At 40.9% G+C, this 16,038-nt stretch overlaps 1 protein-coding gene across 1 annotated transcript; it reads left to right on the top strand.

Moving 5' to 3' along the window:
• Positions 1–3,111: 3,111 nt before the first annotated feature.
• On the top strand, positions 3,112–14,596 carry LOC121395673 (chymotrypsin-like elastase family member 2A). Its single transcript, XM_041569774.1, has 9 exons — positions 3,112–3,151; positions 3,528–3,616; positions 4,561–4,658; positions 7,000–7,128; positions 7,214–7,220; positions 7,859–7,988; positions 10,805–10,950; positions 12,576–12,728; positions 14,403–14,596. Exons 1-9 carry the CDS (start codon positions 3,112–3,114, stop codon positions 14,418–14,420), a joined length of 810 nt encoding a protein of 269 aa, XP_041425708.1. The 3' UTR covers positions 14,421–14,596.
• The last annotated feature ends 1,442 nt before the right edge of the window (positions 14,597–16,038 follow it).

Raw genomic sequence — 16,038 nt, 5'->3', positions numbered from 1 at the left:
CAAGTCCAGGAGGGAATGCGAGGTGTGGATCTTTCAAACATGTACAACAGATACAAGAAAAAGATACCAAGGAAAAAGTACAAAATTAATAATTCAAATTATAGCACTTCGGGTTCAGGTTCAAGCAATAGCAACAGAGAGGGTTTAGGGAGCAAGTAAGAAAAAGTGTTGGGGAGCTCAGTGACGGTCTCAGATAAACTCAGTGGGGCAGGGTGGGCGCCATACCTCGAAGGTCCCATATGGACCACATTTTGAGAAATTGTTCTGTCTTATGTTGGATGTGGGCTATGTTAACCTCGAAAGATCTGTTGCTGTTCACCCTGTTAATAATTTCAGTCATTCTGGGAGTTGTCTGGCTCTTCCATTTAGCATCAATGGCTAACCGAGTGGCAGTCAATATTTGACCCTTGGCAAGGGTTTTTCCCAGTAAAAATACTAACGGATCTAACGGCACTGGTTGGGAGAGTAGCAAGCATAGAAGGTCTTGTATTTCTTTCCAGAGGGGCTGTATAAATGGGTAATCCCAAAAAATATGCAATAGAGAACCTTGGACACCACAATTTCTCCAACAGAGAGGAGAGTGCTCTGGGAAAAGTTTGTGCAGTCTTTCTGGGGTATAGTACCAGAAAGTTAAGATCTTGTAAATGTGCTCCTTCTGCCGTATGCACCATGTGTGCCGCATTGTCCCATATTCTGGACCAGTCTGAATCAGTGAGCGGTTGTGGAAGAACTTGGTCCCATTTGTCCATATACTTATTACGATGCTGTGATGGTGTTTGGGGGGCAGTGAGCAACAAGTAGATTTTAGAGATGAGGCCTTTTTGTGGTAGACCATTGGCGGCCAAAGCCTCAAATGCTGTGGGGCTGGTTCTAATTGCAGTCCCTGTAAAATAATCCACAAAGTGACGGAGTTGTAGGTATTCAAAGAATCTGATTCTCACAGATGGACCTCTGTCCTGAATAGTCCGTAGAGGAAGCATTGTGTGGGTAAGTGGGTGAAGGATGTCCTGTACAGTGAAGTACGAAAACTTGGACCACCGCGTATGGTATGCTGGTTCCATGCCTGGCTGGAAGGCAGGGTTCCTCAGGAACGTGGTCAGCAATGGCTTGGTCGAGATCAGATTATGTTTATGCCTGGTGTTGAGCCATATTGAGTGCAGGTGCCTAGTCGCAGAAAGTATCGTAGGAGGGCATCTGATAGTGGTAGTGGGACACCATATAAGTGCATTTAAGTGGTAATCTTGCGCATCTCATTTTCAATGTGGCCCCATGCCGTAGGAGAATTCCAATCGGTAGTTTGAATTTTGATTGTTTGCTGCCTGCCTTGACCCTGTGTCTGTTTTTGACTTGTTCGATTGCAGCCTGCCCTGACCAATAGCCTGTGCTGGGACTTTGTTTTTTTTTTTTTATCTGATCCTTTACATTTCTGAGGTTGGGGTTGTTCATTTTAACATTATTACATCCTTGCTAAAAGACATAGTTACATTGTTAAGTTGGGTTGAGAAAAGCCCAAAGTCCATCAAGTTCAACCTTCCAAATGAAACCCAGGGCACATACAAACACACACTCACTATGACCCCTCCACACACTTACATAAACTTTACCAATATCTATATTAATGTTAGATTTTACTTTCACTACAGTCTCAAATTCGAATTCAAACCCTCCAGTCTGTCCATGATACTAAGCTTGCAGGGCATCCTGGGATAAAGAAAACAATACATCTAGTCAAAAGAATATTTTGGTGGCCAAATCTTGTAAAGATTGTGCACAGTAGGTAAAATTTTGCAACACATAGGCAGATCTACTTCTTCCTTTACCTGTAACTTCTAGGCTGTGGGGACCAGCTTCACTGGACTTCATCTTTGAATTACCTTTTTCTTTGGGCTAAAACATAATTTTTGTAGATGTTGATAGACTTACCAAGATGGCTCACTTCATTCGTCTTCATAAGCTTTCTACTGCTGCTGCCACTGCTGAGACTTTTATTAAAGAAATAATCAGACTACACTTCCTGAGATAGTCTCCAAGTGTGGCATTCAATTTTCTTCCCAGTTTTGGAGATCACTTTGCCAATACTTACAAATCAAAGTCTCTCTTTCCTCTACGTTCCATCCTCAGACAAATGATCAGACAGAGAGGACCAAACAAACTGTTAGGACGCCCGCCGCATGGTCCTTAGCTCCAGCACCGGCACCATGTTGTTTCTAGGGCGCGCCTCTTAAAGGCACGGGCATTTTTGCGAACGTTTTGGAGCGAATTTTGAAAGCTATTTAAGGGCCATTCAGTGTACAGCCCCTTGTCCATGATAGAACTTGTTCTAGTGGTTTTCCTGAGCCTTGTGCATCTGTCTTTGAAATTCTGATCTGATTATCCGTGTTTGACCCAGCCTGTTCCTGACTATTCTGCATTCTGTATCCTGACCCTTGCCTGCCTACGAAAACTCTCCTGCTTAACCCCTTGATTGACAACCAGGTTTTGACCTTTGCCTATTTGATGATTTTGATATCCGCCTGCCTCGACCCAGCCTGTCTGACCGTCCTTCTGACTAATCCTTTGTACCGTGACCTTCGGCCCTAAAGACTCTGCTAACAGCCGTGCCCCTTTGCTAGCCAGAACATCTCGCCTTGTACCCCTTGTTAAGTCCAGGTGGCACCCAAGTAAGCTGAGGGCTCCTCCCGAAGCCCAACGGTGGTCACACTACTGGTGAAGCCGAGCCGAGACCAGGGTGCTTGGCACTTGTTCTGGTATTGGGTGCCGGTCGTGACACAAGCTTATCAGCAATATCTCAGATGTTTTTCTTGCCAACAAGGACATTGTTAACATTATATATATCTGCAATCCTACTTTGACTTCTCTTCCATCCGTGGGGAGGAGAAAACAATCAATACATTCATTTTCGAAATATTTTGCATTTCTGACTATTTTTATTAAGATTTGTCTTACATTAAAAGCGTCAGATGGAAATAAGTGTGCCAAGGTCTAGCAAATAAATTCACAGCTGCCCTATTCCATTTTTATCTTATCGTGCCAAAAACAGCGCAAAACATTGATAAAGACTATGGATAAATAAAGGCCAAGGCATAAACAAAGCAGCTCCCATTCAGTAACATGACTCCGCTGCTGCTCTTAGTGCTGTGCGTGGCTGCAGGTGGGTTTATAGGCAGGATCTCAATTTTGTGAAGCTAATAATGATTTTATTTTTCTGTAGAACTCATTACAGGGGATGCAAACGGGCGTAATTATCATTAATTCTGGTACTTTCTAACACCTCCAATACTTACACATATTTATAAAGGCACAGTATTTTTAAGGCAATAACTTTATTAAAAATACTTTGGATATATCACTTGCACGGTTGTTCCAGTGCTGTAAAGTCTATCTAATAAGCTGCTCAGGCTCTGACATCATATTCACCAGGAGTTGACAGAATATACATTTTAAGGCCATTACTCATGGTAAGCAATTGTTCTATGTATCTACCTGTAGTAGCCTACTATTTACTGTTACTTGTCTATTTCTGGTAGCTCATGGCTGTGGTGTTGCCACCTACCCACCTGCTGTATCCCGAGTGGTCAATGGGGAAGAGGCTGTTCCACACAGTTGGCCCTGGCAGGTCAGTTGTCTGTACAATGGGAGCAGGAGCAACAGGGAAGTAAATACTTGAATTTTTGTAGGACCCACTGGGGTCCTTGGTAGGGATGTAGCGAACTGCGAACTTTGAACACCCGCAAAATCGTTCGATTCGAACGATCGAAGGATTTTAATCGTTCGATCGAACGATTTTCATTCGAATCGAACGATCGAAGCCATTCTATCGAATGATTTCATTCAATCGAATGGCTTCGATCGTTCGATTCGAACGAAAATCCTTCGATTTTAGCGGTCGAAGGAATCGAATGGTCGAATGGTCGAACGATTTTTGTTCGAATCGAACGCAAACTCATATTGGCGAACGTCGCGCGACGTTCGCGAACATTCGGCGGACGCGAACAGTCGAAGTTCGCGCGAACTAGTTCGCCGGCGAACAGTTCGCTACATCCCTAGTCCTTGGGAAAAAGTCATTTGTCTAACGGAGTTGGGGTCCCTGAATGGCTCCTGCTTGCTGTGGGGCCCGTAATGCCTGTTTATGACAATGAAGGTGTGTGTAATATCCACACAATGTTCCCCTAAGGACAGTTATGGTGAGATTTGGAATTTTCACTCAGATACTCTTTGAAGTTCTGTTTGTGAAGATCATTACGAGGGCAACCACTTGCTGTGGTCATGTACAGGTAGGGGTCCGGTTATTCAGAAGACTTGGGACCTGGGTTTTCCATATAAGGGGAATTTCCATAATTTAGATCTCCATACCTTAAGTTCACAAAAAAAAACATTCAAACTATAATTAAACCCAAGATAATTCTCTTGCCTCCATTAATGATTTATTATATCTAAGTTGGGATCAAGTACAAGGTACTGTTTTATTATTACAGAGGAAATCAATTTGTCAAACTCTTAATTATTTGATTAAAATGGAGATGAGAAGTCAATCTATTGCTTGTTTGTATCCCTCTATAGGTCTCCCTGCAGTACATCTATGATGGATTGTGGTATCACACATGCGGGGGAAGCCTCGTTGCACCCAACTGGGTTCTAACTGCTGCTCACTGTATCAGGTATGAAATTACTCTGTAATGGCCTTTTTACTTTTTGGGAGGGGGGGTGCATTGGAATTCAGCATAAATGAAAGCCTCAAACAATATTTTAAAAACCAGACCAGTACCAGTTGCAACTTATACATTATTCAGCTAGAATGGTTAGTGTCTTGGCACCGCAACTGGTTTCATATGATTGCAATATAAACATCTGAGTGTTCTCTTTGAGCTAAATAGTACTTAGAGGGATAACATGTTTTCTTTTTTCAAAACACATCAGTTAATAGTGCTGCTCCAGCAGAATTCTGCACTGAAATACATTTTTCAAAAGAGCAAACAGATTTTTTTAGATTTAATTTTGAAATCTGATGTGGGGCTAGACATTTTGTCAGTTTCCCAGCGGCCCTCAGTCATGTGACTTGAGCTCTGATAAACTTCAGTCGCTCTTTACTGCTGTACTGCAAGTTGGAGTGATATCACCGCCCTTCCTTTCCCCCCAGCAGCCAAACAACAGAACAATGGGAAGGTAACCAGATAGCAGCTCCCTAACACAAGATAACAGCTGCCTGGTAGATATAAGAACAGAACTCAATAGTAAACTGTGACTCCTTCAGTTACATTGAGTAGGAGAAACAATAGCCTGTCAGAAAGCAGTTCCATAGTGCAGATCAACTACATCATGACAGAATCCCTTTAATTTAAAGGAGAATTCAACCTGTGGGGAAAAAACCCTGGGGTCTACCTGGTGTGGGGGGTACGGGGTTTTTTGCAAAAGGGTTTCCTTCTCCTTTAAGTGCAACCTCTGACCCTCCAGCAGTTGTAAAACTATAACCCCCATCGTCTTACCCACAGCTGAACCTCTCCTGCTGCATTTGATGGATTACTGGTTCATAGCAGCTTCCCACCTGTTGGTAAAATGTCTTACTGAAGAAATTAATATATGTAATTGTCCTCCTAGAAATTTGTCAGTCCTGTATGCCCTACACTTACTATTACTCTGGGCAGGAATTGTCACATCATTAGCCATTTTGCACAGTTACTGTATATACAGGTATAGGACCTCTTATCCAGAATGCACGGGACCTGGGGTTTTCTGGATAACAGATCTTTCTGTAATTTGGATCTTCATACCTTAAGTCTACTAGAAAATCATATAAACATTAAATAAACCCAATAGGCTGGTTTTGCTTACAATAAGGATTAATTATATCTGAGTTTAGATCAAGTACAAGCTACTGTTTTATTATTACACAGTAAAGGGAAACCATTTTTTAAAAATTAGATTATTTGGATAAAATGGACTCTATGGGAGACGGCCTTTCCGTAATTGGGAGCTTTCCAGATAACGGATTCCATACCTGTATTTCAATCCATTTCTCCTCCATCAATCATAAGCTCAGACTTTTATAATGTTAAAGAATGTCTTCTTCTTACCAACTTTTCAACTAGTCTTCACTTTATATTTTTGAAAGTTTTCTTTTATTTATTTTAAAATAAATTTTACAATAGGCCACAATTTTATACACTTGTATAACAACCGGCTGCAATTTTTAAACAAATTTTATTACTTCCCTATCTCAGGCCCTCTCTTATTCAGCTTCTCTAATTCAACCCACTCCCTGGTTGCTAAGGTAAACAGGACCCTAGTAACCAGAAAGTCACTGAAGCTGGAGTGCTGCAAAACAACCCCTTTAAAGGAGTTGTTCACCATTGAGTTAACTGTTAGTATGACGTAGAGAGGGATAATCTGAGATAATTTGCAATTGGTTTTCATTTTTATTATTTGTGGTTTTTTGATTTATTTAGTTTTTTATTCAGCAGCTCTCCAGTTTGTAATTTCAGCCATCTGGTTGCTAGGGTCCAAATCACCCTAGCAACCACACACTGATTTGAATAAGAGACTGGAATATGAATAGGAGAGGCCTGAATAGAAAGAGGAGTAATAAAAAGTAGCAATAGCAATAATTTTGTAGGATTACAGAGCTTTTGCTTTTTTTTAATGGGGTCAGTGACCCCCATTGGAAAGCTGGAACAAGTCAGAAGAAGAAGTCAAATAATTCAAAAACTGTATAAAATAAACAATGAAGACCAATTGAAACATTGCTTAGAATTGGCCATTCAATAACATACTAAAAGTTAACTAAAAGGTGATCTACCCCATTAATAGAGCCCAGTTACATTATTAGATGGACAGAGACAGTGCCTTAGATCACACACGGGTTACTGCCCTGGGGCAAATTTGCTCAGTGTTTATAAATGACCCCCATTATTTCTAAATTCCCTGCAGAACTGTGATAATATGATTTCCTTCTGTAATAACTATTAAAAAACAAAAAAGTAATTTCTTTTCATTTGTTTTCAGTTCAGAGAACACATACAGAGTGCAGCTCGGGAAACACAATCTCCGACAGTTTGACTCCGGCCAGGAAACAATCAATGTCATTGGACTTTTTAACCATCCAAATTGGGACCCAAACAGCCTATCCAACGGGTAATGTCCTTCCAGCTAATGTGCTGCCCAAACTGTGGGGTCTGATGCTTCCAATCAAAGTCCTGCAATTATGATGCTGAGTCAGTGAAGATGTTGCTGGTGTGGGATGTTGATTACTAATGTCTTGATGCAGTTAATGAAGCCGCTGGGTGCTTTCAGTTCTCATTACAGTAGGAAAATATAGAGAACAGGCCTGGTGTATTGAGAAAAAATTTCAAAAGTCCCCTGTTTTTTAAAATATGCTTATTACAGATTCTGGGTCATTTACCCTTGTCCCAGGAGCAAGTACAAGAGCACTTGAGGATTATGCACTTACCTACTGTGCTTGGGGCAATGGCATCTGTGTAGTGCAAAGTGCAGCACAGTCAGGTGTAAGGCAGCTCTGTACTTCATTCTGCTGTTGGACTGTTTTGTTGTTAGCCCCAAATTTATACTTCTGAATGCTGCATCCAAATTAATGCCCCATACTGCCCCTCATACTGCCCCAAGCCTGCCCCTCATACTGCCCCAAGCCTTCCCCTCATACTGCCCCGAGCCTACCCCTCATACTGCCCCGAGCCTACCCCTCATACTGCCCCAAGCCTGCCCCTCATCAATACAGTGGTGCTGACCATAGGCAGAGCAGTATTTATTCACAGGTCTTTGAGCTTCATTAGGGGGTGAATACTTTCCACCACTGAGATGTCTTTGTTATTAATTTTTAATATTTTAAATCTTTTCCAAATTCCAGGAACGACATTTCACTCTGGATACAAATGTGACTTACGGTGACACCATCAAGCCTGCCTGTTTGCCTCCCGCTGGGCACGTCCTTCCAGATCAGTTTGGCTGCTATGTAACAGGCTGGGGGTATTTGCAGAGTAAGTCATACACTTAATGCAACTCAATTGCCCCCCTAAATGTAATGTAACCCTACCTTGTATAGAATGAATTTGTAGCTTAGCGGTATGAACACTGGTTACATTCAGACTTTCTATTTCAGCTGGGCCCTGGCTCGATATTTATATTGATAAATAAGATAGAGGTTCTTATATAGTTACATAGTTAAATTGGGTTGGAAAAAGACAAAACCATCAAGTCCAAACTATAGAGTTTAGTATCACAATAGCCTTTGATATTATGTCTGTCCAAGAAATCATCCAAGTCCCTCTTATAGTCATTAACTAAATCAGCATCACAACATCACCCGGCAGTGCATTCCCCAACCTCACTGTCCTGACTGTGATGAACCCCCTACTCTGTTCCTTTAAATGAAACTTCTTTTCCTCTAGTCTGAAGGGGAGGCCTCTGGTACGTGATTCTCTTTATGGGTAAAAAGGTCCCCTGCTATTTGTCTATAATGTCCTCTAATGTACTTGTAAAGTCTAATCATGTCCCCTCACAAGCGCCTTTTTTCCAGAGAAAACAACCCCAACCTTGACAGTCTCCCCTCATAATTTAACTCTTCCCTCCCTCTAACCAGTTTAGTTGCACTTAGTCTCTGCACTCTCTCCAGCTCATTTATATCCCTCTTAAGGACTGGAGTCCAAAACTGCCCCCATACTCCAGATGAGGCCTCACCAGGGACCTATAAAGAGGCAGAATTATGTTTCATCCCTTGAGTTAATGCCCTTTTTATACAAGAACTGTATTTGCTTTAGTAGCCACAGAATGACACTGCCCAGGATTAGACAACTTGTTATCTACAAAGACCCCTAGATCCTTCTCATTTAAGGAAACTCCCAACACATTGCCATTTAGTGTATAACTTGCATTTATATTATTTTTGCCAAAGTGCATAACCTGCATTTATCAACATTGAACCTCATTTTCCAGTTTGCTGCCCAGTTTCCCAATTTAGACAAATCACTGTGCAAAGTGTCAGCATCCTGCATGGAACCTATAGTTCTGCACAATTTAGTATTATCAGCAATAATAGAAATAGTACTTTCAATGGCCACCTCCAGGTCATTAATAAACAAGTTGAAAAGCAAGGGACCTAGAACAGAGCCCTGCGGTACTCCACTAACAACACTGGTCCAATTAGAAAATGTTCCATTTACCACCACTCTTTGTAGTCTATCTTTTAGCCAGTTCTCTATCCAGGTACAAATACTATGTTCCAGGCCAACATTCCTTCATTTAACCAGTAACCTTTTGTGTGGCACTGTATCAAATGCTTTAGCAAAGTCTAAGTAAATCACATCCACTGCCATCCCAGAATCGAGGTCTCTACTTATCTTCTCAGAAAAAGAAATTAAGTTAAGTCTGGCAAGATCTATTACACATAAACCATGCTGGCACAAACTCATAGTATTATGATTTGCTATGAAGTCCAGTATCTTATCCTTTATTTACCCTTCGAAAAGCTTTCCTACCACTGACATCAGACTAACTGGCCTATAGTTTTGAGGCTGAGAAGGGGTCCTTTTTTGAATAGAGGCACCACATTAGCAATTCGCCAGTCTCTCGGCACTATGCCAGATCTTTTAGCTTGCCTTATAGCTTCTTTGCATGATTTATTGGCCTCCTTGTACCTTATAAATGTTTCGGCTGTCCCAGCTTGAAAGCCTTAAAAGCAGGTCTTTTCTTACCCACCTCAACACCAACACTTCTATTGAACCAAAAAGGTTTTGCTTTGCAACGACGTTCCTTGCTTACAAGTGGAATATACTGACATGTATATTTACTAAGCAGCATTTTAAACATTTCCCATTTTTGTTCTGTGTTTAACCCTGTGAAAAGAATTTCCCACTTAATATGTTGCAGAGATGACCTTATACTGTCAAAGTTTGCACGTCTGAAATTGAGTGATTATATATGAAACAAAAGGTTTATTTAGCAAATCCTACCTAATGTTATAGCTAATTCTGCCTAAATCACTCTCCAAGACTATGTTAGCCCTATGGGTCCTTACAGAAGACACAAGAATAATAGGCTACAGCTTTAGCCTGATTCATGTTGCAGCCTTTAACCCCTTCACTATTGCTACCTTGCCTCCTACAGTCCCCCATAAAGTGGTATCTTCCTACTAGTACAGGTATGGGACCAGAATGCTTAGGACCTGGGGTTTTCTGGATAAGGGATCTTTTGGAAATGTGGATCTCCATACCATAAATCTAACAAAAAATCATTAAACACAATAGGATCACATCATAAGGATTAATTATATCTTAGTTGGGATCAAGTAAAAGCTGTTGCTTTATTATTACACAGAAAAAGGAAATAATGTTTAAAAAATTCAATTATTTCATTTAAATGAAATCTATGGGAGACGGCCGTCCTGTAATTCAAAGCTTTGGGCATAATGTGTTTCCAGATGATAGATCCCATACCTGTACCGCTATCCCATCTAAAGTCTGAATGTTAATAACCTGAGTGTATTCTCAAAAATACACCATCTAAAAACCTGTTGATGTCATGTAGAAGTCAATAACAGAGATCCCCTGAACCATTTCAAGATGTTAAGGAGGGTTTCACTAGAAAACTCGACTAATTCGAGTGATTAAGGTTTTTCAATTAATTTGAGTTTTTGGGTTGTTAACCCTGAACTCGATTCAAGTTTTTTCCATTCAAGTTTTTTCTTAAATCAGAAACCAATTGAGTTGTGAGTTCATTCAAGGGTTTAAAACACTCCCATAACTCGAAAACTCGACCTTTGATAAATATGACCCTAAATAAAGAATTATTATTCCAGCCGAAGGCCCAGCAGCAGATAAGCTACAACAGGGGCTGTTACGAGTTGTGAAATACGCAACCTGTGCCCGGTTGGACTGGTGGTTTATTTACGTACGGACCAACATGATCTGCGCTGGTGGCGACGGCATTGTTTCAAGCTGCTATGTAAGTAAGGCACCCAATAGTTCTGCAAGAAGGCAGGAGATATGCAAACAACTCTTTGGGGTCTATTTACTAACCATGTAATCTTTATTTTTTCCACGAATCTCTAAAAATTTGTATTTTTTCTATATTTCTTAAAAGCTCTAAAAATTTGAGATTCATGAAGTGTAAAAACCATGAAAACCTTTAAGAAAATATTGACCAGGCAAAAGTTGTTGAGGTCCTATAGAAGTCAATGGGAGCTATGCTTTACTGTTTTAAATCAATTCAGACTATTTATTATAAAGGTATTTGTACTTTTGAAGCACAGCTGCTTTTTTTTTCATTTTTGCTTTTTTAAATTTGGATTTTTTAATACATTTCATGACACTCATGGTTTTAGAGAAAGTGAGTTCAGTCGTAGTTTCAACCACTAAAATTCGACCTTTAAAGGAGAAGGAAACCTGGTAGAAAAAAACCCGTACCCCACACCCCACGTAGACCCCCCCCAGGAAATGACCCATACTTTATACTTACCCCTCGTCGCAGATTCTGGCAGCGGACATCATGGCATCCATCTTCTGGGTCCTTGGTAAGCTGACTGGGAGATCGTATGTTGTCGAATGCGCAGTTGGTGCAATTTGACGTTTTTTTGACAACTGTGCATGCACCGAAATTGAAGGAGATTGCCGATCTCCCAGTCAGCTTACCAAGGACCCAGAAGATGGATGCCATGAAGTCCGCTGCCAGAATCTGCGACGGGGGGTAAGTATAAAGTATGGGGCATTTCCTGGGGGGGGCAGTTAGCCTGGGGGGAGGAAGGAGGGGGATCTAAGTGGGGTGGAGGGTATGGGTTTTTTTCCTTTAAAGGAGAAGTTAAGCCTAACTAAAGAAGTAGGTAGAAATGTTGTACATTATGATTTGTGCTTCTGTACCAGCCCAAGGCAACCACAGCCCTTTAGCAGTAAAGATCTGTGTCTCCAAAGATGCCCCAGTAGCTCCCCATCTTCTTTTCTGCTGATTCACTGCACATGCTCCGTGCTGCTGTCACTTACTGAGCTTAGGGAGCCACTCACAATATACAGTACACATAGAATAGAAATGTCACAATATAAGGCTGATTAGTAATTAATACACATAATTACTACATGGCAGCACAGAAACCAGTGCAATTAGCATCAGAATTGAATAATCAGCAAACCTGTAGCATCAGCTTATATTACAGCCAGGGAAGCTCATTTTCTGCTGGATAATTAGTGACGAGCCCTAAGCTTAGCTTCTCAACAGCCAATCAGAGCCCACTGAGCATGTGAGTGTCACAGACACTTTCCAAGATGGTGACCCCCTGTGACAAGTTTGAAGTCCTGGATCATTGCTGCTATTGACAAGCTGAAACTTTAGCCTCGTGCAATTAGTTCACTATATAAAATATGGCATTTTGCAGCCATATCCATATTAAGGGTTTAGTTCTCCTTTAAGAGACAAGCTGGAATCAGAAGTTCAAGACAATGCAGTCATTCCCAGTATACTGATTTGAACCTTATTTTGCTTTAGATACATTATTATAACAGTGTGTGGGGGGGGGGGGGGGTTGGTACTTTAGTAGTTGGTATAAGTAAGTGATAATCTTGCTGTTCTCTCTCTGGCAGGGGGACTCTGGGGGACCACTCAACTGTAAGAATGATGATGGTGCTTGGGAGGTCCATGGTGTGGTCAGTTTTGGCTCATCCTCAGGGTGTAATTATTACAAGAAGCCCTCGGTCTTCACTCGGGTCTCCAATTACAACAGCTGGATAAGTGAGGTGAGAATGTGGCCATCCGAGACTGAATGAAAGGAGCTTTGTTTCTACAGCAGGATAAAGACTATTCCCCCATGTGCCATTGACAGAGCTAAGTCTGACATCAAATCCAACAGCATTTCAGTACTTTTTTATCTATATTATTTTTATTGTCTCTAAACCCAGGTGAGGGTCAGAGCCCTCAACATGTGAAAGCACAACAGAAAGGACTTGGTTGCTGCCCAGAATGGGCAAATGCTGTAACACAATGGGGGCAAATGCTGTAACACAATGGGGGCAAATGCTGTAACACAATGGGGGCAAATGCTGTAACACAATGGGGGCAAATGCTGTAACACAATGGGGGCTTTGGTTGGGCTCCAATGATCATCTAATGATTAGAAGCAGACTTGGCATATATGTGATTGTAAGATATCACAGATATCAAGGGGAGTCTCGGCAGGGATATACATATATACATATAATCTACAGTCTGGTCATTTCCCTATGGGACCAGACTGTAAATTATATCCTTATAAACGGCGCGTTCATGCGTCAGAACGCGCCGATTATAAGCTTAAAGAGACAGCACTCGCAGCTGCTGCCTTGCTTCCCACCGCTATAGCTTTCGGGGCTCCCCATCTAATCACTTCCCACAATGGATTTACCCGTTTTATGCGATGAAGGGCTTCTCTTTCCTTCATCGCATCTCTCACTCCTGTCACAAGTCTCCCTGCAGCTGCCTCCCTGGTGTCGCTTTCCTCACAGGATTCGGCTCCATTTTCACTCCCCCTCCCGTCCAGTGTCTGAAGTCTCGCTCCGCCTCCCTTACACTGCCTAAATCTCGCTCTGCCTCCCTTACACTACAAAGTCTCGCTCTGCCTCCCGTCCACTCGCTCCCCCTCCTTCCCTGCATGACCGGTAAAAGAAAATGATGTGACACAGAGGGGGAGCGATTCTTTAGATAGTGGACGGGAGGGGGAGTGAAAATGTAGGGGAATCCTGTGAGGAAAAGAGCGAGACCAGGGAGGCAGCTGCAGGAGACGTGTGCCATTTAGAAAGCAAGAATAAAATACAGGTACCTAAAAGAGCTGCAGTTAAAGATAAAAATCAACTTGTAGAGACACTTCAAAAAAAGTAAAACTGAACCCAGAAACTGTAGATTATAATAGATAATGTACCCCCCACTTAAAATTTATAAAGATATTAATAGTCACCTCGGAGTTATGTGACCTGTATAAAAGCACTCGGCCTGCGGCCTCGTGCTTTTATATGGTCACATAACTCCTCGGTAACATAATATCTTTATAAATTACAGTAGGGGGTACATTATCCACTATATAATACACAAAAGCCATGAATATCTTGTAAATTATATCCTTATAAACGGTGAGTTCTGATGTCATCAGTTATAAACGGTGAGTAGTGATGTCATTTCTGTCACGACTCACTAAAACTTGTGTATTATAATAAATAAAGTACCCCCTGTTGCAAAATATGAGGATATTAGAAGTAACCTCGGAGTTTCATGACCTGTATAAAAACACTCGGCCTTCCGCCTCGTGTTTTTATATGGTCATGAAACTCCTCGGTAACTTATAATATCCTTATATTTTACAAAAGGGGGTACTTTATTCCCTATATATATATATAGATCCTATGTCTTTTTTTAATTTTATGATGATTTTGTCCTTTCAGACTATGCTCAACAACTAAGACCTTATGAAAGACCACCTGGAACAGCCCTTTCCATGGCCTCCTAGAAGATTATAAATCAGTATTTTTAAGGGGACAGGATATCATCTCTGATGTAAACAATGAGAGGGGCCATTGATTATATATTGTAAAAACATGCTTTTAATTAATAAAAATATGTTCTTCTTCTAATGGAACTTGGCTTGTCTGTCATCTATAAAACTGCGATAACTGATAACTTTTGATGTTGTTTTTACATTGGTCACTACAAAAAGAGAAAGTCCTGGTGACCCTCTGAGAGAAGTATGGCAGCCTTAGCCCTCTCCAAACTGAGTCTTTGGGTATGCGCTGCACATTAGATTTGATCAAGGGAGCGGACATTTTCCCAGTGCACATAACTGACTTCCTGCACAACTGTACTTCCTGGCACTGAGCTCAAAATGGCAGCTAATACGCCAGCGGGCAGGGATGGGTGTGACCTAGGTTTCTTTCTCTCTGGATTTAGGAACCTTTATTTATATTTACTGTATATATATATATATATATATATATATATATATATATATATATATATATATATATATATAAATAATGATGATGATGATGATATATATATTTAAGCTGAACAACTACGTCAAAGTCACCCCATATCTGGCCAGTCCCACGCCCAATCTCCATCCGATTCATCAAGAATCCAACACACCCTCATTGCACCCCCGCCTAATGGTTTTAAAAATTAGTGGTGAGCACAACTTTCCCTTGTTTGTTATAGTTATACAGGAGCAGTGACCAGCTCCATGTTGTAGCTCCCACCCTTCCCAGCTATAGTCAGGTGATCCCACTGGTGTCTAATAAAAGGGCAGCCAAGTTTGGGAGTTTTACTTTGAAAGCAGCAAGTAAGTTGCAGGTAAAACTTAGTCCCTTTGTAAAATGTGTAATTAAGCAGTTGGATTCTTGATGAATCGGATGGAGATTGGGCGTGGGACTGGCCAGATATGGGATGACTTTGACGTAGTTGTTCAGCTTAAATATGTTGCAATATATGGACAGACAGTCCCTGTTTTGTTTAAAGGGTAAGGCATTTTTCAGTAGCAGTAGCACAAAATGTCGCTGTCTTAAATATATTGATAATGGGTTGAGTGCAGAGGACCTCTTGTAGTTGACTATATATATATATATATATATATATATATATATATATATATATATATATATATATATATATATATATATATATATATATATATATATAGGGCCCAGTAACATCTAGTTACACACCTGGACGTGGCTCAAGGGAACAGCCGATACTAAAACAATATTATGGTGTCAAAGTTGCCTCAAAATAGTGTCAGGTGTCGGGGTTGGTAGAGGGGAGTGGTAGTGAGTACAGGTATGGGACCTGTTATCCAGAATGCTCGGGACCTGGGGTTTTCCAGATAACAGACCTTTCTATAATTTTTATCTTCATACCTTAAGTCTACTAGAAAATCCTTTAAACATTACATAAACCCAATAGGCTGGTTTTGCTTCCAATAAGGATTAATTATATCTTAGTTGGGATCAAGAACAAGCTACTGATTTATTATTACACAGAAAAGGGAAATCTAAATATTTGGATAATATGGAGTCTATAGCAGAA

This window comes from Xenopus laevis, chromosome 7L, assembly GCF_017654675.1.
Source record: "Xenopus laevis strain J_2021 chromosome 7L, Xenopus_laevis_v10.1, whole genome shotgun sequence".
Lineage (NCBI taxonomy): Eukaryota > Metazoa > Chordata > Amphibia > Anura > Pipidae > Xenopus > Xenopus laevis.
This window is presented reverse-complemented; position numbering and strand designations above follow the sequence as displayed.